This window comes from Globicephala melas, chromosome 8, assembly GCF_963455315.2.
Source record: "Globicephala melas chromosome 8, mGloMel1.2, whole genome shotgun sequence".
Classification (NCBI taxonomy): Eukaryota; Metazoa; Chordata; class Mammalia; order Artiodactyla; family Delphinidae; genus Globicephala; species Globicephala melas.
The window spans coordinates 37,449,835-37,472,691 of NC_083321.1; the positions used below are offsets into that span (position 1 = coordinate 37,449,835).

At 38.0% G+C, this 22,857-nt stretch overlaps 1 protein-coding gene and 1 pseudogene across 1 annotated transcript in view; one reads left to right on the top strand and one right to left on the bottom strand.

The window, feature by feature from the left end:
- Positions 1-4,629: 4,629 nt before the first annotated feature.
- GTF2H1 (general transcription factor IIH subunit 1) overlaps positions 4,630-22,857 on the bottom strand; it is a 31,927-nt gene continuing 13,699 nt past the window's right edge. Inside the window, exons 5-15 of the mRNA XM_030864938.3 lie at positions 22,228-22,321; positions 20,191-20,340; positions 18,761-18,840; positions 15,438-15,565; positions 15,237-15,324; positions 12,456-12,544; positions 11,959-12,076; positions 9,846-9,936; positions 9,251-9,366; positions 8,071-8,163; positions 4,630-5,741 (exon numbers count right to left, since the gene is read on the bottom strand). Coding sequence (XP_030720798.1) covers positions 5,655-5,741; positions 8,071-8,163; positions 9,251-9,366; positions 9,846-9,936; positions 11,959-12,076; positions 12,456-12,544; positions 15,237-15,324; positions 15,438-15,565; positions 18,761-18,840; positions 20,191-20,340; positions 22,228-22,321 — 1,134 coding nt within the window. The 3' untranslated portion in view covers positions 4,630-5,654. The remainder of the gene's footprint in view (positions 5,742-8,070; positions 8,164-9,250; positions 9,367-9,845; positions 9,937-11,958; positions 12,077-12,455; positions 12,545-15,236; positions 15,325-15,437; positions 15,566-18,760; positions 18,841-20,190; positions 20,341-22,227; positions 22,322-22,857) is intronic.
- LOC115857668 (heterogeneous nuclear ribonucleoprotein A1-like) lies at positions 19,012-19,810 on the top strand (annotated as a pseudogene).

Below are 22,857 nucleotides of genomic sequence, written 5' to 3' on the forward strand. Positions count from 1 at the left end.
TGTGCTCCCTGAAGCCTGTTAGTGACCTTGTTTTGAAGAGAAACCCCTTCACCTGTTTTATCAAGTTTCAAGGTTGCTCTCCTGCTAACTCAGCATATTTTCAACCTGTTTTTCTTTGATCCCAACCTCTATTTTTTCTCTTAATTTTTATTGGAGTATAGTTGATTTACAATGTTGTGTTAGTTTCAGGTATACAGCAAAGTGAATCAGTTATACATATATCCACTTTTTTAGATTCTTTCCCCATATAGGCCATTAAGAGTATTGAGTAGAGTTCCCTGTGCTATACAGTAGGTCCTTAATAGTTATCTATTTTATATATAGTAATGTGTATGTCAGCCCCATCTCCCAATTTATCCCTTCCCCCGCTTACCCCCAGTAACCATGTTTATTTTCTACATAGATCCCAACCTCTATTTTTACGAAAAAATTTTAGCAAGTACTTAAAAGATAACAGGATGTGCTTCCCTTCCCCTTCTCACCAAAAAAAGGGAGTTTCCCTAAATATCAAACATAAGATATGAAATGAAACATTAATTTCAAATGTATTTTGGATTCTAATTTACAGTATCTTTTAACGTACAGTTGTCTCTTGACCTATATTTTACATCCCAGGGAAGAACACAGAAATGTTCTCCTCACATTCTCAAAAGAATGGAATTTATTTCATAAATACTGCAACTGAAGTGTGAAATCAGTTATAAGCAATTTTATATGTATATTTTAAAGTAATTGGGAGAATGCAGGGCACCACAAAAACGTGACTATTAATACATCTATTAAAGATAAGCCATGAAAATTAGATTTGGGCAGTTTTTTGGGGGTAGAAGTACAAAAGTAAGCACTTTACTGTTCTTTGAGGAAATTTTCTTCCATTTAGATTTCTAAACAGTGAAATCGAGAAGATGCTGCCTTTCACCGTGTGGCTCAGTGAAAACCTGTATCAGCATTAAGGACAGCACTCACCCAGCACATGTCATGTGTTGGACTCTGCTCCAAGTGCCCTATATATACTCTATTTGTTATCCTCACAGTAATCCTATCAGTTAAGTACTATAACACTCACTTTACAGATGAAGAAGAAACCAAGGCACAGATTAAGTAGTCACACATCTAGTGAGCTACGCAGCTGGGATTTGAACCCAGTGTAGGTCCAATGACTGTGCTCTAATGGCTCTGCTACACCATGTCTCTACTGCTGCTGAGGCTGCAGTCAATTCTGGGAGGGACTGTTATAACACTACTTTTTCTCTACTTTTTATATCTGTGGGTCTAAATGTTCTTGGGTGATAAGAATCCGATTGTACAAGTAAAATTCCAAGGAATTTTTGCATTCAGGCCAGACATAGCCTGTTCTTATGGATAACCAGGTGCCAGAAGTAGCACACTAATGGATAAGATCAAAATTCATAAAAACTTAGCTTACAGAAATGGGACCATGAATGGGTTCTCTATGGAGAAGAGCCCCATTGTCAGGGCTTATCTTAAAGGGTATAAATGTGTGCACAGGTGTTTCTTTGCTAGAAAAATCTTAGATTGTAGGTTAGAAAAATAATTTTAAGCACATAGAAAAATGTCCAGGAGAAAATACACTAAGCACTACCTCAAGAGAATGAGATTTGGGGGTAAGGATACAGAAACATCTTCTATTATTTTATATATGTCGGTACTATTCAAACCTTAAAAACATTATACTTTTGTAATAATTTAAAAAATGGACATTAATGGTCAGTGATTTTGTATTTGTCATTCCTTTTTCACTGCTCTGTTCCCCACTTAGGTCCTCGAACCAGAAAGATATAAATCTGAGTAATAAAGGTCTTTGAATTCTAATACCTAGTGAACCTGAATTTGACATGAGGGGAGGGCAAATCCAGTGAGGTATGGACATTTCTGTGATTATAACTAGCATGTAGTTGAGTCTTGTTTTTCAATCCAATCTGACAATCTTTGTCTTTTAGAGTGTTCAGTCTGTTTCAATTGCTAGTAAGTTGGGTTTAAGTCTACCATCTTGCTATTTATTTCTATGATTACAGATGAGTAAAATTTTAAATTTAAGCCAGTTTAGGGACTTCCCTGGCAGTCCAGTGGTTAAGACCCTGCAGTGGGGATGCAGGTTCAATCCCTGGTCGGGGAACTAAGGTCCGGCAAGCCGTGCTGTGCGGCCAATAAATAAATAAATAAATACAAGCCAGTTTATCTTATGCTTCAACCTCAGCCTACTTTCCTTTTTAAAGAGAATTCATTTTTATTTATTTATTTATTGGCTGCGCGCACAGCTTGTGGGATCTTAGTTCCCTGACCAAAGATCAAACCCGGGCCCACAGCAGTGAAAGCACCAACTCTTAACCATTGGACTGCCAGGGGACTGCCTTCGGCCTACTTTTGTTATCATTCATCCCAACAAACACAGCAGGTTACCAGATGGCCAGAGAGGGTGTAGGTTTTTCATGCTGTTTTGTTAGGGGGAGTGGAAAGAGCTGGATCGCAGGCTCCACCTCAACAGGTATAATTCCATGTTTGTCATAAATATTAGGGATTCTGCAAAAGACTATGAAAACAGGGCTCTGTGGTTACAAAGTTTGAATTCCAAGGTCTTTTCTGTGACTTAAATACACACCCAATCGAGGATATGGACTACAAACTAAGGCTGATCACCCCTGAACCAGGTTCTAGGCAATGCTCCAGCTCTGGACAGTTTAAGAGCTGAAAATAATTAAGACTCCCCTGGCCTCAGGAACTGGGAAAACAGCTGAGTCTTGAAGAAGCTAAATTGGGAAAGGGCAGAGGTAATGCACTGAGGACTCCCATGCAAGTTCTGACACTGGAAATAGCAAATCTAAGTTTAAAACGGGCAGCTTTCCATACGAGGGCCACTGTTGGCTCCAGATGATATGTGCACCAATAGGAAATCACTTTCTGGATTAAACCCTCAGCCTGGATGAGTGGCTTACCCTCCTAAGTTACAGGTGTTTAAGCAATCTTGCTTTCCAGACTGAAGCAGATGTCACAAAGTATCCTACTCATTTTGCAGTGTTAAGTCCAAAGTAGACTAGCACTACTGATTTTATGTTTTTCCAGGGGAAACTCATTCTCCTAAGGCATGACATGCTTTCACTATACTATTGTATTTTGCAGCCCTTTGGGCTAATGGGACCCACTAGGCAAAATAACCCCATAATGTGATTTGCTGTAAAAGAAGTACAGAATAGAATTGGAGGCAGGAATGACTGACGGGGCAGTCAAAGGAAAAACTATGCAGTGGAAGCCTGGGCTGGGGAATAAAAGCTTCCAACTTCACAAGCATCTTGTCCCATCTCAGTGACTGCAGAAGCTTAGCAGTTTAGAGTAAGCTCTGACACTTACTGGGGTAAATTACTTAACATCAAAACCATTTCTGAAGGTGCTAGGAACAGTACTGGTTTATCGCAGCTCTCAATCACCAGCGGCTGCTATCATTTTCCACAATGTGAAGGTGGGGCCGTAATAGGTCTAAACAGCTGCCAAAGTTCATTTTGAAAGGACTCCAAGGATCAAATATTTCAAATGTAAGCTGGACTTGAAAGTGAGAGCTACCTCTGGTGAAATCCCCCTTAAGTCCTTCATTCCTTATGAGACTTAATCATACACCGTAACGAAAGTCTTTATTCAGTTCCCTCTTCTATTTACCAGAATTCCACTTTAATTTGGACCTAGTTTCCAGTCTGGATTGTTCCAAAGCCTTCTAGGTTTTGGCATCCCCAACTGCTGGACTTTTAATCCAACAAAACAAACAGAACAAGCAAAATACCCTCAGAAAAACAACTCATGTGCTTAAAATTTTCTCCAGGTCCCCCATGCCTAATGGGTAAGGTCTGAATTTCTTATCTTGGCCTTACAAAGCCATCTGAAACCTGAATTAAACTGATTTTCCCAGCCTCTTCACTTCCAACTCTCCAATCCAACAAACACTCTTGTCCCAACACGTGTGTGTGTGGGTTTCAAAGTCTTCACATCCTCATCATGCACTTCCATGTTCACCCTTCAAGGCTTAGCTAAAATGTTACTTCTTTAGTGAAGTCCACCCAATTCCCCCAATGGTTTCTTCCTTCAGGTTCCATTATATTTATCACTTAATCTTTAACAGAGCACTCAACAGAGCATTTTATTTCTTTACGTCTGCCTTTCCCAGACATACTCTTTCTTCTATTTCAAACATTTTTCTATCTGCTCGATTGCTATTGCTTATAGAGTAGTTGTGGTAATAATTCATTTGAAATGCACTTTGTAAAACTGTGAAGTGTAACACACCATTACTAAACTGATCTGAAGGAGAAATGGGACGGCTGAAGCAGAAGAATGATGTTGCTACTTTCCTTTTACTGGTTCAAAGTCTGAACAGGTTGAAAACCTGTTGTAGCCATTTTATGAGAGATAACCAGCTTGTATAATGGCTTAAAAAAACGAGTAGCCCTCGAGCAGCCCACCCAAGTAAGTACCACACATAAGGAGAATCCACAAGATGTGTTACAGTTAAAAGAGTATCTATAAAAAGTTTTACTTTTTTCTGTAATTTTTAATATAAGACATCTAATGTCTTAGATAAACGGTGAGTTGATACTATCAGGAACAAGATATGGCACAGATTCCAAAAACAAATTTTTTTTTTTTTTTTTTTTTGCATTTAGGCTTTGCAGTCACTATGCAATGATTATCAATTCGCCAAGGACTGTAACAGTCAGATACTGGAGAAAAAGAGATATGAGAAACATCTTTTATTTTTTCTAAAGAGGTGAAAATAAGTAAGATTTCTTATATCTCTCACTCATAAGATTTTTAAACTCTTAAAAATGCAATTTCTTTTCAAAGCACATGCCATCTTAAAAAAAATCTTAGCAATGTACATTTGCACTCAAAGAAAAACATGCAGCGCATTGTCCTCTGACAAAATTCTGCATAAAAACCCCACACGACTTTCTGCAAATATGTCCCCTCTTTATCTTTTAGGGACTCCAAACCACAAACATTCAGTGCAATATTTATTGTTTCTTATTTCCGTAGGAAACACAGGACCAATGATGTCTTCTGACTACAACTGTTTCTGGATGGCTGAGCAACAGTCTCCCTCTGCTTTATTTTAAAGTACTCTCTTTAGCTTGCTGATGTAAGGTACAACTAGAATTCAGCAAAACTTGAGGATCCAAGTGGAAGATGGAGGAGAAATACTTAAGGTGTACCCTGTGCCATAAACTTAGGAAAAAAAATTTACACAATAACAAAACAAAACCAAAAATCCTCAGATTTTATCAATGCACCCTTTTAAAAAGTTTTTTTTTTTTTAGATTCCTGAAAGCAGCTTAATGTGAATCAAAAGCAGTTCCTGAGTAACTGCTGTAAACAGTGTCTTTTTAAAATATATATATATATATATATTTGCAACTTAGCTCATTTTGGTTCTGCCTTAATTTACCTCCCTAGCTTTTAGTTTAATCCTAGTTCCCTTCTTTTCAGTTCTCAATGTGCAAGTACAATAGCATCAGCTCCGAGTCGGCATGGTACAGATGTTTCTTGTCACTTCTGTGTGATCACCTGCATGTCTGACAGGCCAGGTTTCCAGAGTCACTGCAGGTCACAGTTCTCTCAGTCTCACAGAACCTGTGAGAGCCACGGACACTTCACGTTTTCTTCATCAGACGCCGTGACTGCCACGTGTGGAGCTTGTTGTAAGCTGTCTGGAGCATCTCCTCTATGTGACTTACCAACTGAAAAACATAGCAAGACACTTAGGCAACAATGGTAAAGGCTGGGGAAGTTACTGCTTCTGATCCAGATCTGGCACATACTTCAGTGCTGTTCCCAAGCTCTTTTCTGTTTCTCCAATGAGGTAACATGCAAGCCCTCTGTGAAGGTGTTATCAGACACACTTTGTATAGAAAGGTAAGAGGGAAGGTGGGGTATAGTAGAGGCTGGAAATTCACCTGCTTTGCCTGCACTGTATGTCTGCCCTGTCATTAATCAGCCATAGGACAACATGAAATGCTGGGTTCTAGGCTTTAGTTTCTTTTGTCAAATGAGAAAGGTGAACTAAACTGGTGATTTCTAGATATAAACATAAGCCTCTTGACTAAGATCAAGAGGGTGGCATCAACACTAACTTAGAGAAAATTTGAAAAATGCCCCACTCCCCTGAAGATTCTGAGGCAACAGGTCTGGGATGAGACCCAGGAATCTTTTGATTTTCAAAAGCTCCTCCACTTAATTCTGCTTCACAGGCAACCTTGTGAAGCACTTTTCTATGTTCTCTAGGGTCTTTTCCAGGTCTAACACTTCAGGATTTCAATGTAACTCAGCAGATTACAGAAAAATCTAAATGGTCTCAAAGCTTCACACAAGTATTATGTCATGCCTTAGGTCAGGACTACGTATCTTGAGCAGAAAACAATTTTACCCTCGTCACAGACATAACTAGAAGTCAACAGGACCACACTGATCTAAGCTGATAAAGACTCCTAAGGCAGAGTGTCTTTGGATTATCTGTTTCCTCGGAAGTGGAGAGTGTAATTTACATGGTTGGAAGTAAAAGTCTTATGAAAAGTCTGCAAGTCAATTTTGGCAGTATGGGGACAGAGACCAGGAAGTTCTAAATCCTTGTAGCATGCCAATAACTTAGATTCAATCTGAGATAGTTAAAAACAAAATAAACTCTTATTTACCACACCTGTTATCACTGTGTGTGTGTGTGTGCGCGCGCGCGCACAAGGGGGAGTGTTATGTTATTTACTTCTGTCCGGGAACTACACTGCTCCATAGGCTGCAGTGGCTCCACAGAACCAGTTAGAAGAGATGAACGCCACAGCCTCCTGTAAGGCCGCACATGGCCTCAGAATCCTGTTGACTACAGTGCTCCAGGTAGTGACAGTCAATTGAGAAGGCACATAAACTGAAATCTACTTGTCACCCTTGCTCTGCTGTGGGAAGACACTTCGAGCTTCTTTTCTGATTATAAATAACGTTGTTATATTTTAAGAAAAACCACTTAGAATGTTTAGGGAATAAAAATTTACTAAAAATATTACTGATGAAGATTTTTCAACTGTAAAACTTGTTTTGATTATCCTACTCACTGAAACACTGAACTCTAAGTTTGTACATACTAATTTTTTCCCTGTCACCTCTGAGAAGACCTGCATTAACACATAGAGAAACAATCTTGTGTGGTTGTTCTAGCCTTCCATTAAAAACAATGCTAAAAATCCTGGGCATAAGGTGACACTTCTTACCCACTTGCCATGCCCTGCTGTCAACCAGGGAAGCTGAAGGCAGACCATAATCCAGGAACTGTTCAGCTTACTTTCATAGAATGGCAATTCTACCTTTCTCTGCATTGCTACATTTGTACTTGCTACTCAGGTTTTCAAAATAAATACCCTTAGGAACATACATATAGGTTGTAAATCTATAAAGAAAGGCATGTAGGTGATTATTACAAATCCTGGTTAGTCATGGCCTTGAGAGAGTGGGACAGGGACACTCAGGGTACTGGTTCTATTTTTACCATGATTGGTGGGTACACAGATACTTGTTTTACTATTTAAAAGAGCAAATGTATTTTATACACTTCTGAATGTATGATACATTTTACAATTAAAAAACTATTCCTGGGACTTCCCTCGTGGTCCAGTGGTAAAGAATCCGCCTTACAATGCAGGGGACACAGGTTTGATCCATGGTCAGGGAACTAAGATCCCACATGCCACCGGGGAACTAAGCCCGTGTGCCGCAACTACAGAGCCCACGCACCACAACTAGAGAGAATCCCGCGCACCGCAAGGAAGAGCCCGCGGCGCCGCAACGAAAGATCCCGCATGCCTCAACGAAGATCCCACGTGCTGCAACTAAGACCTGATGCTGCCAAAAATAAAATAAATAAATGCTCTTAAAAAAAAAAAAAAGCAGCCTTAAAAAAACCCCCAGTATTCCCAGCAACAGAAAAAAAACAACATATATACTCATTTACAGGAAAACAAAGTAAATTTCATCATTTTACTACACAGAGAAAAATATTAGGCCAAAATTAAATTGTTGCCTTACATTTGTGCTTAAATACTGTCTCCGAATTTTTTCTTGGAATGGGCAGAGTTTTGTAACTTGGAATCGTTCCAAATTACTTTTCATTTTCACTACCTAAAAAAAGATGAGAGAAATAATGAATTACAGACTCTCAAAGAACCTACAGGGATCAAGAGAAAAACACACATAAGGTTTCTTTTTCTTTCTTCTTCTTTTTTTTTTTTTAAGATTAACTGGCTCCACCAGGCAGAGAAGCAATATTGAATATATTCAGATTCTTTTGGTTTATAATTCATATCCTTCCTGATGTTTTTTGTGCATGCGTATAAATGCATATGTAGAAAATATACAGTATACACTGTTTTAAAATTCCACTTGGTTTAACGGGAACATCTTTAAGTCATTAAATACTAAGTCGTCATTTAAAATGGATGTATCTTTAACCAATCCCTTTCTGGTAGATATTTAGACCATTTCTACACAGACAGTGGTAGAGAAACATCTCTATGGCTCAATATTTGCATACATTCATTCTTAATTATTTCCTTAGGTTAAGTTTCTAAATGTTGAATTTCTGGGTCAAAGCGTGTTTTAAAAAGGTAGTACTTGTAGTGGAGGAAAGGACTCTCTTCTTAGCAACTTGGCCATCACTGATCATTCTAAGTTTTTTATCCTTTTACAAATTATAGATGAAAAATGCGCTTTTTATGTAGCTTTAAAGATAATTTATTTGAATACTGAGTATGAAAATTTCCTAGGTTTATTGGGCCACTTGCATTCTTTAGTGAATCGCCTGTTAAAAATGTTTTGCCTATTATTTTAAATGGGGTATTTATCTTTCTCTTAAAGATTGTTTGTAAGAGCAATCTATATAGTAAAGCTATTACTACCTTTTTTTTAAATTGAATTATAGTTGATTTACAATGTTGTGTTAGTTTCTGGTGCATAGCAAAGTGATTCAGTTAACTTTTAAGATGCACGATTATAAGTTATGGAACTGGTCTGGATCTCAAGTTTCTTTGCATACAAAATGGGTGTCAATACCTACTCCATCAGGATGCTGTGAGGCTTAAATGAAACAATATATGCAAAGTAGTGTTTGGCACATAGTAAACATCCAATACGATTTTCCAACTTCAAGATAACACTTCACTAAGTTACACTACTACAACAGCTGGCTGTGTTTGGAATCGGTTCTGACCTTTTCTTCTAGGAATGGCGTATTAACGGGAAAGCAGGACCAGAAGTGCCGTAGAAGTTCCCCAACAGCCACATACAGGTGTTTCAATTCAGACTGAATATCATTTGGCACCATCTCTGCAAAAGAAAAAGTGGTCCATAGGATAAAAGCTATTTTCCCCTGTGTGTGGTCTCTGAAAGAATGACAACTCAGAGAATAAATCTGAATGCACACTCTACCAATACTAAACCAGGATGTGCTATTCTGAGACAAGTTACTGATTTTGTGGCTGAAAGACCACAGAATTTAAATTTCCTTGGGGTTTTGGAGGAATTTTCAGGTTTTGCTTTAAGAGGTAGGAGAGGAAAAAAAATGTGTGACGAGCAATATCAGACATTACTAGTGTGACACAGCAACGTGCCACTGTTTGTAATATTAAAACAATACTGAAACATCAACTCTTGTCTAAATATGCTTTAGGATCTGGATGCATAAAAACAAAACAAAAATTCCAGAAATGTCCCAAAGAGAAACCAATAAAACTTAGCACTCTTCTCAAATTGCTCTTCTGAGGTTATTTAGGTAAAGGGACAGCAACATGAGGTCCAGAACATACGGTTTATGGCTTGCTGTGTCCCTCCCTGCATCAGTGCTCCTCCAGGTGACAGTGCTGTGATGGTACTACTGGCAGCACTGCTTGAGAGAACCTGAAAGAAATTAAGACAAAAAAGTGGTTTCTCTCTTTTCTGGCCATCTTTTTTACTTAACATTTCAGTTCTATAGCAAAATGTCCATTAAGTCTTCATTCCTGTATAAATACATAAGTTATAGCAACCAGAGTGAACCACTTTCCATGAGGCTAGAAACACAATATGTGTAGAAACAGAATACCTACCAATCTTCCAGGAATACCAGGCAAGTCCACAGGTACTTCAAAATACACAACTTTTGTCTAGTCAAGCCCCCCTGCCTTTTTTAAAGTATAGTTGATTTACAATATTGTGCTAGTTTCAGGTGTACAGCAGTGATTCAGTTACACATGTACATGTATATATCTATATTCTTTTTTTCATTCTTTTCCATTATAGTTTATCACAAGATACTGAATATAGCTCCCTGTGCAGTAAACTCTTATTGTTTATCTATTTTCTATATGGTAGTGTGCATCTGTTAATCCCATACTCCCAATTTATCCCTGCCCACCACCCCTCCTTCTCCTTTGGTAACCATAAGTTTGTTTTCTATGTCTGTGAGTCTGTTTCTGTTTTGTAAATAAGTTCACTAGTACTATTTTTTTTTTTTAAAGATTGGGAGTGAGTTATTTATCTATCTATCTATCTATCTATTTATTTATTTATGGCTGTGTTGGGTCTTCGTTGCTGCATGTGCGCTTTCTCTAGTTGCCGTGAGTGGGGGCTACTCTTCATTGCTGTGCATGTGCTTCCCATTGCAGTGGTTTCTCTTGTTGTGGAGCATGGGCTCTAGGTGCATGGGCTTTAGTAGTTGTGGCACGCAGGCTTATGAGTTGTGGCGCATGGGCTTAGTTGCTCCACGGCATGTGGGATCTTCCTGGACCAGGGCTCGAACACGTGTCCCCTGCACTGGCAGGTGGATTCTTAACCACTATGCCACCAGGGAAGTCCCTGTACTATTTTTTAGATTCTACATAGAAGTGATATCATGTAATATTTGTCTTTCTCTGTCTTAGCCAAGCCCTTACTTAAGTACCAACTTAACTTATGAACTCTTAGCACTGAAGGTAAGAGTGCTAAGGTAAAACTGAGTTTAAGGAAAGAAAAAAATGACAATAAAACAAATGTTAAATCCTTAATGGCAGCTGACATAAGAAAATCCAGCAAAGCAGAAATATACCATTTGTCACTTTTCAAGAAGTGAATACACCTAGCCAAAAGGGGAAAAAACCCCACATTCCCCACTGTATCCATATCAACATTTAGGGACATAACTGATCTATCTCTTCATTGAGTGCCTAACAAGTACCAAGGGCTAGCCATGGAGAGGAACAAATCATTTGCTGAATAGCTCAAGCGCAGGTTTAGTGTGTCTCAGTGGAGTTTTTACAAGTAGAAACTTATGTGTGTATGAAAAAAATATTTAACTTGGTGTAAAGAGCACATTATAGGACAACTATGAGTCAAGGGGACATGAATGTTCACTTCATTCCTATTTCCTTTTGTTAGAAATGTTATAATGCATTGTAACCAGAAGTTTCAGTGACTGCTGAGCTTGCCGACTAGTCACTGGTTACACTCAGGTATACACATCCGAGGGCAGATGACCTCTTCATGTGTCTCAGATGATGAAATCACTTTTTTAGGGCTGTGCGGAAGAATCTAAATATTGAAGACTGACCACAGCTTAAAAAAGTTAGGTGGACCTACTTTGGCCCAAGGGCCAGATCTTGCACAAGTATAGTATCTAGAGAGTGATGTCCAGAAATTTGGGGAAATCTGGGAGATTTTTCCAATAAAACTGTGTATATGGAAGAAAAAATCAGCAATCACAAAACTCATTATCTTACTTTTCATCATCATCTTACCTTCAGGTATGCCAAATACCTCTTTTCTCTACCTCTTTTTCAATTTATTAAGCAGAAATATGTCTTTAAACCCCATTAAAGTATTAGTTTCACAGTTCAATGTGAATGTGCTCATAAACTCAGAAAACAGAATGGGAATTCTGTTTTTCAAACAGTACAAGTCACCTACCTGAGTTAATTTGGGTGTATAAGCTTCCATTTCTTGTCTAATACTTTGAAAAGAATTAATAATGTCCTGACTTGTTGCATACTGTAGTGACTGGATTGGAGTTGGACCATGATAGTACCTGAAGATTAGCAAAGAAGAAATTACTAATCACACAGAATAAAGGTGCTCAACATTTGCTTTCAAATATTTTAGCAGTCTCAAGACAACATTCTCCCCAAAGTAAAGAGTTAAAGATATTTCAATAATATAATTGAATTCCTGTAAGGGCAATAGGAAGAAAACAGCACAGATTGCCAAAATTTATTTTCTTGGCTTCCATCATTTAGGATCCTTTCCTGAGATGCAAAAAGTAAATTTTTAAGGAAATAAGATACTGTATTTTATGGTAACAAACTAATTAAAACTTGAGTTCTATACTTGCAGAATATATTCTGTAATGACTTGTAATATAAAACTATTCTGTCTCAAGTTAATTTAATATTAGTCACCAAACTTACCTATCTGACTTCTTGAGGTTTAGTGCAATTGTTTTTATGGAATTATTTTTTCCCAAGTCTTCATATTCAATGGACTCTTGTAACTTCGCCTATAATTATCAACACAACATTTTTTATTGTAAAGTTCTCTTACAAAAGTAATGAACATGACTGAAAAAGCAAAACTGTACAGAGGATAAAATATGAAGTCTTCCCAAAATGAGTCTCACTTCCTAGACATGACTGCTCTACAAATGGCTGAACCCATTTTTTTTCACCATCCACTTACACAGAGTACCTGTTTTCCTACACTCTGACCAAACTAAGCATTACTGAACCTTTAATATTTGAAAATTTGGTAGATGAAAATGTGTATTTTACTATTTTTCTCCCCAAATAAATATAAAAAAATAATTTTTTTACATGTGTTGCAAATACTTCTCTTCCAATTTGGTGTTTTTCAATTTTAATTATTCCCTTTATGCTTATTCTTTCTGTGGGTTAATTTTTTGCTTAAATCTTTGATCCACTTAGAATTATTTTGAAATAAGTAGTAAGGTAGGGAATCTGAGGGTTTTTTAAAATATTAAATTATTAATCAGTCCCCCTAACACCATGTGTAGAATAATGTCTTTCCCCACTTATTCTGAAATGTCATGTTTATCATATATGTATTTAATCCCTCCATGTAATAAATATTTGGGTTTACTTCTGGATTCTTTATTTTGGTTTTACTACTGTGTTTTCTCCTGGACTAGTAACAAAATGCTATATTTCTATAGCCTTATAATAAAAACACATTAATTATAAGACACATGGTGACAATCTATGTAAACATTTGGGAAAACAATTTTACAATATTTCATCCCTACAGAGCTATGGAATTCATCTGGTTAGCTCTCATCTGTAGCTTCCCAGACTAGGATCAAAACGTTTACGATATTAAATATACCTCAAAAAAGATCAATCTGAAAACAGTATTTAAACTGCCCCTATTTTAAGAGTCTGAATAGTCCTCTTGTAGTATAGGAACAGATCTGACCTCAGCATGCTATTCAGAGTAACACATCCATCAGTCCCACCTTACCTAGACTCAGCCTAAGCTTTTATTATTTTCTCAGCTCTACACCCTTGAGCCAACTTCAAAGCATACTGATGTCTTCATTACCTTTCCCATATGTCAAGCTCATTTCTACCCTGCTGTTACCTTACCCAAGTCATGTCCCAACCTAACCTCTTATATAAATCCAAACCCTAAGCCTCTGCCAAGGCCTAGTTATTCACCTAACTTTCATACTTAACTGAAAGCTCCATGAATATAATACTTCTGGATCTCTCATTCTATAAATCCTTGCAGAACACACAGCAGACTATTGACTTGAAAAAATATCTATAGAGTCAGTTTATCACTGAATATTGTGAAAATTAACACAATGATTTTTGACAATTCTTTCACTACCAAGAATCACGAGTACTTAGTGCAATATTGCAAAGAAAAGCATCACTTCCTAGATTTCTTCCTTAGCATCTCTAACTTACATTTTAGATTCACTTTGCTTAGTTCAGAAAAGAAATATCTTATTTTGTTAATTTTAAAGGTGTATATCCCTGTAGAAACATATTAAGTAACTGAAATATATAAAATAAAGACTCGCCCATAATCCCCTTTTAAAAATCATAAACTTAATTATATCGTATTAGTCTGTTCTGTGAACTTCATCTACTTGCTCACTCTTTGGTTCCTATTGTAAATCACACAATTACTATACTTTAAATTGTTTTATAATTATTCTTTTGATTTTGTTTTACCTGTAGACACTAAATTCTTTGAGGACAAGAACCCAATCTTATTCTGTCTTGTTTCCCACCACCTAATATGGCATGTAAGGCAACTCAAAAGTGCTTTCTTGAATTTAATTTTAATGAACTGAACTATCGTATGGTATACGTGAACTCTTTTTAATTCAACATATCATTAATCCTTTTAAAAAGCCATCAATTGCTGCATGCATCAATCTCCACTGTATGGATGTATCACGGATATTAGGATGGTTGCTATTTTCTCAATTATAATACTGCCATGAGTATCTGTATCTGAATCTTTGCACACATCTTTATTTTTTTAAAAAATAAATGTCCAAAGTGGAATACTATCCAGAAGTGGAATTAAGGGTATAAACCTTCAAAAATTTAATACATATTGCCTGACTGCCCTCTAAGGAAGCTTTATCATAACTTATTTTTATAACGAGGGAGGGAGGAACTTAAAAAAACTGAGGGATAGCGAAGCTTGGCAAAGTTGCAGGGAGAGAAGAAACATACAAGTAGGTAACTGTTCATATTCCCCCACAACCTCTTTTCAGTATTTAATGAAAGACATTTCCAGTTCTGAAATGCCAGGCTTTAACATGAGGGCCAATCTTATCTTTTAAAATCACATACACTAACCTTTAGTTTTTTCTTTCTGTCATAGTCTTTGTTGATACTCTTTCCCAGAAAATAAAACTGTATGTTAATATGTGTATGTGTCTACAGGTGAAGGAAAAAAATAAAAATAAAAAAATAAAACAAAACAATAAAAACAGTTAACAGACTTGAGTCCACGGAAAGCAGGCTGGCAGGCCAAAACTAAGGAAGTACTCTTTAAAATGTTCTACAATTTAACCCAAATGCTTAACATCTTGGCCAGAAGGAACTGAGTCATCTGAACTGATCAAGGGTCAACATAAGGTACTCGCAGTCAGTTACATAAGTTATCTGGAGAAACGTGAGCCGTAAATGTCCCAGACTTTTTACCCATACCCTTTTTACTGCTGGCTGAAAGCAATCTACATCTCCAGAATTTCCATCAACGCTGCTGGGCTCGCCATTTTGCTCATTTTGTGCTTCTCTGAAAACAAAGGAAAAAAAATTAATGTTGAAAACCACAGGCAGAACAACAACAAAACTCCATCTGGCTATCATGGGAAACCCAGTTACTGCATCTTAGCATGTGTACTTAACTGTTTCCTGAGACCTGCTGCCAGGACCATGGCACTGTGATGGTTAAATCTCTTGATGATGGCAGCATTACTATTCTCTCTTATGGATTTAGAATTAGAAGTAGATGGCACAGAGGAAATGCCATAGCCCTGTGAGAAACAATTTAGTAGATTAAAAATTAAAATAAACTTCTGTTTTTCTTATCTATTATGAGAGACATGTTGAGCCATAAAAACTTTCTGGATGACAGGACTTTATTAATTCTAAGCATTATCAAATACTTACAGGTAAACATTTAAAAATAAGTGACATTATACACGCAAAAAATGAAGAAATACTACTAACTGCTTTTAGTATCACAAAAATACCTTAACTGTTAAGTGCTGCATTTTTTTCCTAAAGAGCAATTTTGGATCTAGATTAAAATACTAGTTAGTGGGACGTTGGGCTGTAAGTCAGTACACTTAGTTAAAACTCACAGGGGCTACGAAAGAAGAAGTGGTCACTCCCACCGGGGTGGGGTATAGGGAGGGTAGGGTAGGTTCAAAAAAGCTTCACGGAGCACCATAAGATGAATAGGTGCTTGCAAGGCAAAAACGGAGACATTTCAGGAAGAGGAAACTAAACAAAGGTATAGAAGTAATGTAATACATATTGTGCCATGGGTTTGTATGTTGTTTGGTATACCTGGAATGAAGGGTGGGCCAGGGATTGGTGGGACATAAGGTTAAAGAGGTATGAGAAAGATCGTAAAAACTCATATGCCATTCATTCATTTATCAAGTAATTACTGAGTGCCTAATACCTCCTATGTGATGGGGATAGGCCAGTAATAAGAACAGTCAGCCTCATGGAACTTACAGTCTAGTGAAAGAAGACTGACAACTGACAAGTAAAACAAGGTAAAAATAAGACCACTTTTGAAAGTGACAGATGCTATGAAGAAAATAAAGAAAAGAAATGGAGAAAATAAAGACACAGTGTAGTGACTGGAATGGGAGGAGATACTTTAGATAGGGAGGTTAGGGAAGGTCTCACTGAAGAAGTAACATTAGAACACATGTCCAAAAGATGGGTAGAAGCTAGTTAGGTAGAAGAGCAGGAAGAACGAACAGCAAGTGCAAAGGCCCTGAGGTAGAAAAAGCTTGATACGGACCTTAAAGAAGGCAATTATGTTTGGAGCACGAATCGAGTGGAAACAGCCCCAACTGAGGGAGAAGTAGGCAGAGGCCAAATCAAGAAGAGCACGGTAGGAGTTTTGATTTTATTCTAAGTTCAATGAGAAACCACTGAAGAGTTTTACATAAGGGGGGCATTATGATCTGATTTGTAACTCTGACTGCTAGGGAAGAATAAACTATAGGGAATAAACGTTGAAATAAGAAGATCAATTAGGAGGTTAATGCAAGCCATGAAGCAACGGTACCCTAAAAGCAAGAGGGTGTAAATGTCTACGGAGACAGAGGAGATATAGACAGATCAGAGATGTGTTGTTGAGTGCTTGTTGATCAATTGAATGTTGGAGGTGAAGAAAGGGGAGGAATCAAGGAGACTCCTAGGTTTTGGCTTGAGTAACTGAGTCCATGGTAATGGTTTTGTTTTTTTTAAACTGACATACGGATGACCCAGGAAGAAATAGGTTTTTGAGAATGGGAATCAAAGGTTCTATTTTGGACATGTTATGTTGAAGGGTGTCTGTGAACTACCTAAGTGAAGATATCAAGTAGGGAGTTGGATATATGATTTTGGAGTTCTGGGGTAGACAGACCAGGACTAACTGGGAGTCATCATTACATAATTAGAATTTGAAGCAATGGAATGGAAAGATGTATTTACAAGGAGGCTCAAGTCTGTATCCTGGGACAGAACTACTAGAGGATGACAGGGGAAAAAGAGGCATTAAAGGAACAACTGAATCAACCAACATTTTAATTAAAAGGATTGGATATATAAATTTTTATATATCCTTACAAGGGAACACTAGTTGCAAGTCTGTACCCTTAAACAACATCTCTCCAATTTTGCTACCCCTCCCCAAGGTCAGAACTATTAACCTCATTTACAAGAAAACTTAGAAAAATGTTTATAAACTACAGTTTAAGCCAGGTAAGTCTATGTACTTAACAACCGTGTGGTATGTTTAGCTCAGATTGATAGTGATAACAGGAAAAGAGAAGAAAGGTATGCACAACATACCACCATTTTTATTAAAAAAAAATTAAATTCCCCCTCCATCATATTAAGCTGTATCTTTTAAAAAAATATTTTAATTTTAATTTAATTTTATTTTATTTTTGGCCACGCTGCGCAGCATGTGGAATCTTAGTTCCCCGACCAGGGATAGAACCCATGCCCCCTGCATTGGAAGCGCGGAGTCTCAACCACTGGACCGCCAGGGAAGTCCCTTAAACTGTATCTTAAGCTTCATTTTCTCCAGGTGATTAAAGAAGGCCACATTTGTAACGTGTTGAGATTCACCAAGGAAGTGACTGAATGCTGAGAATTTTCAAGAAAACAACTGAATTTCATTAGGGAAATGACTCACTGGGACATCAAGGATTACTTTCTGTTAATTTAATAATTTAGACTATAGGACACAATTTTAACATTGGTTTTCTCACCAGGTGCATGCATACACCAAGAGGAAAAAGGGGGGGGGAAGGAAGGAATGAGCATGTTTATATGGCCAACAGAATAGTAGCCAAAGGAAGGGCAAGAAAATTAAAAAGTAACAGTGTCAAGAGAATACCTGAGGAAAGCAGGTTCCTTCCTAGCCTAGAAGATAGAGGCAGGGATAGAATTAGCCTTGATCAGAAGGGATCACCTATTTCTCCGTGATTGGATAAACTTCTCAGTCTGGAGTCACGATGCTGAGGTAGGTGCTCATACTTGATGGTCTAGCTGTTGAAACATATTGGGGCTAATATAGGGTAAGGGTCATGACTGTGCTCAAGATCTGGCAAATAGTGGGCAACCAACAATGTTAACTTTTCCCTGTATAATAATATTTAGGCACATTTATTTAGATTAATGTTAGATACAGCATAAAAAACATCGTGTTAAACCTTCATTAATACCTAGGCAACTGTTGATGGGGGAGCTAGAAAATTCTTTTAAAAAATGTTTTACCAATTCATATGGAAATTTCAGTTCTCCAAGGCAATCTTAATAATAAACAGTGCTCTTGAAAAGCACTTTTGATAAACCACTCCAAATAACAGTATTTTGTTTGTTTTACCTTCTAACAAGTTAGAATATCTATACTCAAGGCAATTTTAAAATTATACAAATGTTGAAGACTAGGAAGACTGTTTTCTCTCGTAAATCCTTTTACTACTACTTACCTCATCTAATGGTTTATCTTCCAAAGCTGTCAAATCAAGTAGTGGGTTTTTCACTCCCAATGAAACCATTGTTTTTAACCCTAGAAAATCAATGAAACAAAAAGTGATTAAGTTTTCCTTTCTCAGAAATAAAAAAAATCACTAACAGCATTAATGACGAGAGCAGCAAATTAAATGCTAGAGTGTGTTTCTGCCCATGGACGCCGCCGAGTAAGCATCGTTGACGTCTCCCCGCCCCCTCCACTGCCGTCATGTCTAAGTCAGAGTCACCCAAAGAGCCCGAACAGCTGCGGAAGCTCTTCATTGGAGGTTTGAGCTTTGAAACAACCAATGCGAGTCTGAGGAGCCATTGTGAGCAGCGGGGAGCGCTCACAGACTGTGTGGTAACGAGGGATCCAAACACCAGGTGCTCCAGAGGCTTCGGGTTTGTCACATATGCCACTGTGGAGGAGGTGGATGCGGCCATGAATGCAAGGCCAGCACAAGGTGGATGGAAGAGTGGTGGAACCAAAGAGGGCCGTCTCAAGAGAAGATTCTCAAAGACCTGGTACCCACTTAACTGTGAAAAACATTTTTGTTGGTGGCATTCAGAAATATCACACAGTGAACGGCCACAACTGTGAAGTAAGGAAAGCCCTATCTAAGCGAGAGATGGCTGGTGCTTCATCCAGCCAAAGAGGTCGAAGTGGTTCTGGAAATTTTGGCGGTGGTCGTGGAGGGGGTTTTGGTGGGAATGGCAACTTTGGTCGTGGAGGAAACTTCAGTGGTCGAGGTGGCTTTGGTGGCAGCCGCGGTGGTGGGGGATATGGTGGCAGTGGGGATGGCTGTAATGGATTTGGTAATGATGGAAGCAGTTTTGGAGGCAGTGGAAGCTACAATGATTTTGGCAGTTGCAACAATCAATCTTCAAATTTTGGACCCATGAAAGGAGGAAACTTTGGAGGCAGTAGTTCTGGCCCCTACGGTGGTGGAGGCCAATACTTTGCCAAACCCCGAAACCAAGGTGGTTCCAGCAGCAGCAGTAGCTACGGCAGTGGCAGAAGGTTTTGATTACTGCCAGGAAACAAAGCTTAGCGGGAGAGGAGAGCCAGAGAAGTGACAGGGAAGCTACAGGTTACAACAGATTTGTGAACTCCGCCAAGCACAGTGGTGGCAGGGCCTAGCTGCTACAAAGAAGACATGTTTTAGACAATACTCATGTGTATGTGCAAAAAAACTCGAGGACTGTATTTGTGACTAATTGTATAACAGGTTATTTTAGTTTCTGTTCTGTGTAAAGTGTAAAGCATTCCAACAAAGGGTTTTAATATAGATTTTTTTTTTGCACCCATGCTGTTGATTGCTAAATGTAACAGTCTGATCATGATGCTGAATAAATGTCTTTTTAAAATAAATAAATAAATAAATGTGTGTCAAGGATAAACAGTTACCTTTTTCATCTATTTTGGCACATTCTGCAAAGAGGTCCTTTGACCCAGTATTCAGCCGGTCCCTGTGAAAATAATGGGACTGAAAGAAACGTGTCCAGAACTCCTTTTCTGTCATGTTGTGGGGAACATTTTCTGCATATTTCATTTTTACTGTGAAAAAAACCCATAATAGTTACATAGTGAATTTCCAATTCTTAAAACCCCTCAAATTAGTTTCAAAATAGACTAACAGCAAAACTAGATTATGAAAGTATTCAACTTTACAAACTGTATATAATAATTGTAAATATAAAATATAACTTGAGAGATTAGGTGAGGCACTACCTTTATGAATCTTAACAAATTACAAACAAAACCTTATATTGAATATTTATTTATTTGGCTGTGCCAGGTCTTATTTGAGGCATGCAGGATCGTCGTTGCAGCATGCAGGCTCTAGTTCCCTGACCAGGGATTGAACCTGGGCCCCCTGCATTAGGCGTGCGGAGTCTTAACCAATGGACCGCGAGGGAAGTCCCACAAAACCTTATTTTGTACCAAGAAAATTAACGAGTTTCAAAGTTTTAGTGGAAACACCAAGCTTTTTGGAGTGAGACTTGAATCTGCTTATTTGATCACTTACATATGGACACTTTTAATCCAAGGCATCATGTTAGGTGCTGGGGAAATAAATAAAGATCTCCATAACCCACTGGACTATCAGTTCAGCACTCCAGATGCATACACATTGTTCAATAAGTAAAGAGATTAAGAGGTTTAGGTCTCTTAAGCTGGAGAGCCTAAGTTTAAAATTCTAGGTCTGCCACTTACTGTCTGTGTGATGCTGGACAAATTACTTAATCTTTCTTTATCTTGGCTTCCTCATCTGTAATGTGGGGGTAATGATAGTACCTACTTCATAGGTACTATCTGTGATGATTAAATGAGTTAATATACATAAAGGCCTTAGAATGGTGTCTGGCACACAGTAAACACTACATAATTATGTTATTATCAGAAAGATAAGAAAATAATTACATTATAATGTGGTAAGACACAGAGCCCTATCAAAGGAATGGGGAGGGGGCTTATATCTGCCTAAGATAGTCAGGATTTTACAGAAGTGGCAATGAAGTGATGCTTGAGCTGAGTCCTGTGGGAGAGAGATGTTTCCTAAGGACTAAAGGGGCAGGAGTGAGGAAGTATAAAGAGAGAATAGTGTATAGCTTGAGAGCTTTGTTTAGTTAGAAGAATGACTGAAGCAGCTGCTCTCAACCTTGGCTGCACATCGTACATCACTAGAGCTAGAATCAAAACATTTATACTTTTAGGATGATTTCTGCAAGGGAGGCAGAATGAAGGATGATCTGAGTTAGTGCTGTAGAGACTCATTTATTGATGCCTCTGGAGCATGTCATCTTACTCATGTATGTTAAAGGGTATATAAAGTTTAGGAACTTCCCTGGTGGTCCAGTGGTAAAGAATCCATCTTCCAATGCAGGGGACGCAGATTCGATCCCTGGTCGGGGAACTAAGATCCTACATGCTGCGGGGCAACTAAGCCCGCGTGCTGCAACTACTGAGCCCGCACACCTCAACTAGAGAGCCCGTGTGCCGCAAACTACAGGGCCCACACACTCTGGAGCCCATGTGCTCTGGAGCCTGCACACCACAACTAGAGAGAGAAAAATCAGCAGGCCACAACTAGAGAGAAGCCTGCATGCTGCAACGAAGAGCCCATGCACCGCAACTAAGACCCAATGCAGCCAAAAATAAATATATACATAAAAAAGAAAAAATAACTTAAATATTAAAGAAAAAAAGTTTAAGAACCACCAATGGAAAGAATGGGAAAGTCATCATACCAATGGATTGATGACAGCACATTATATGCTAAGCCATTAGTATCTACCACATGTCAGGCACTGGATAACGTACTTTACATATTTTATAGCACTTCATCAGGAATAAAGGTAAAGCCTTTTGCTTTTCAATGGTACATTACTGAATTCATCCAAACAAATATTTTAACTATCTGAAAGAACTGATTCTTCTTACCTGCTGGATAGGTCCTAAATATGGACTCAATGATATCAGTCGTTAAATTGTATCTCAGACCATTACATCCATCTGTTTGGGGTCGGACATCAGCCTAAAATAAAGACCACATATATATCTCTATTTGTTAGAATATTGGGGGGAGATGTCTAAGAACCCAATGAACACTGGACAAAGGTGGAAAAATAGACTCTCTGAATGAAATACAGACAGAGATAAGTCCCTCACCTATACTTTTGGCATAGAGACAGGGCTCACAGAAGCCTGACCTGGTTTCACATAATTTTAGTGAACTGTAAAATCTGCTTTTTGAAAATACAACATGGTCAAACAGGCACATTTAAGTGTGGCCAAAGGCAGATATCTAGTGGAGATTTAACATAAAACTTATACAGTTACCAAATATTTAACTATTTGGTTACTAAGTAGTTAAATATTATCTGATTGGTTTCTTTAGAAGGCCTTATTAATTCAATTCACTGCTAAGCACTCAGAAAGATGCCAAACACGTAACTGCTACTCAAATTTTTGTTAAATGTATAAATACTGCTTTGGTTTTACCGTCACTTTCTAATTCCACACATAAGGTAGTCTCAATTTTCCTCTTAAGATACATTTTACAAATCTTAC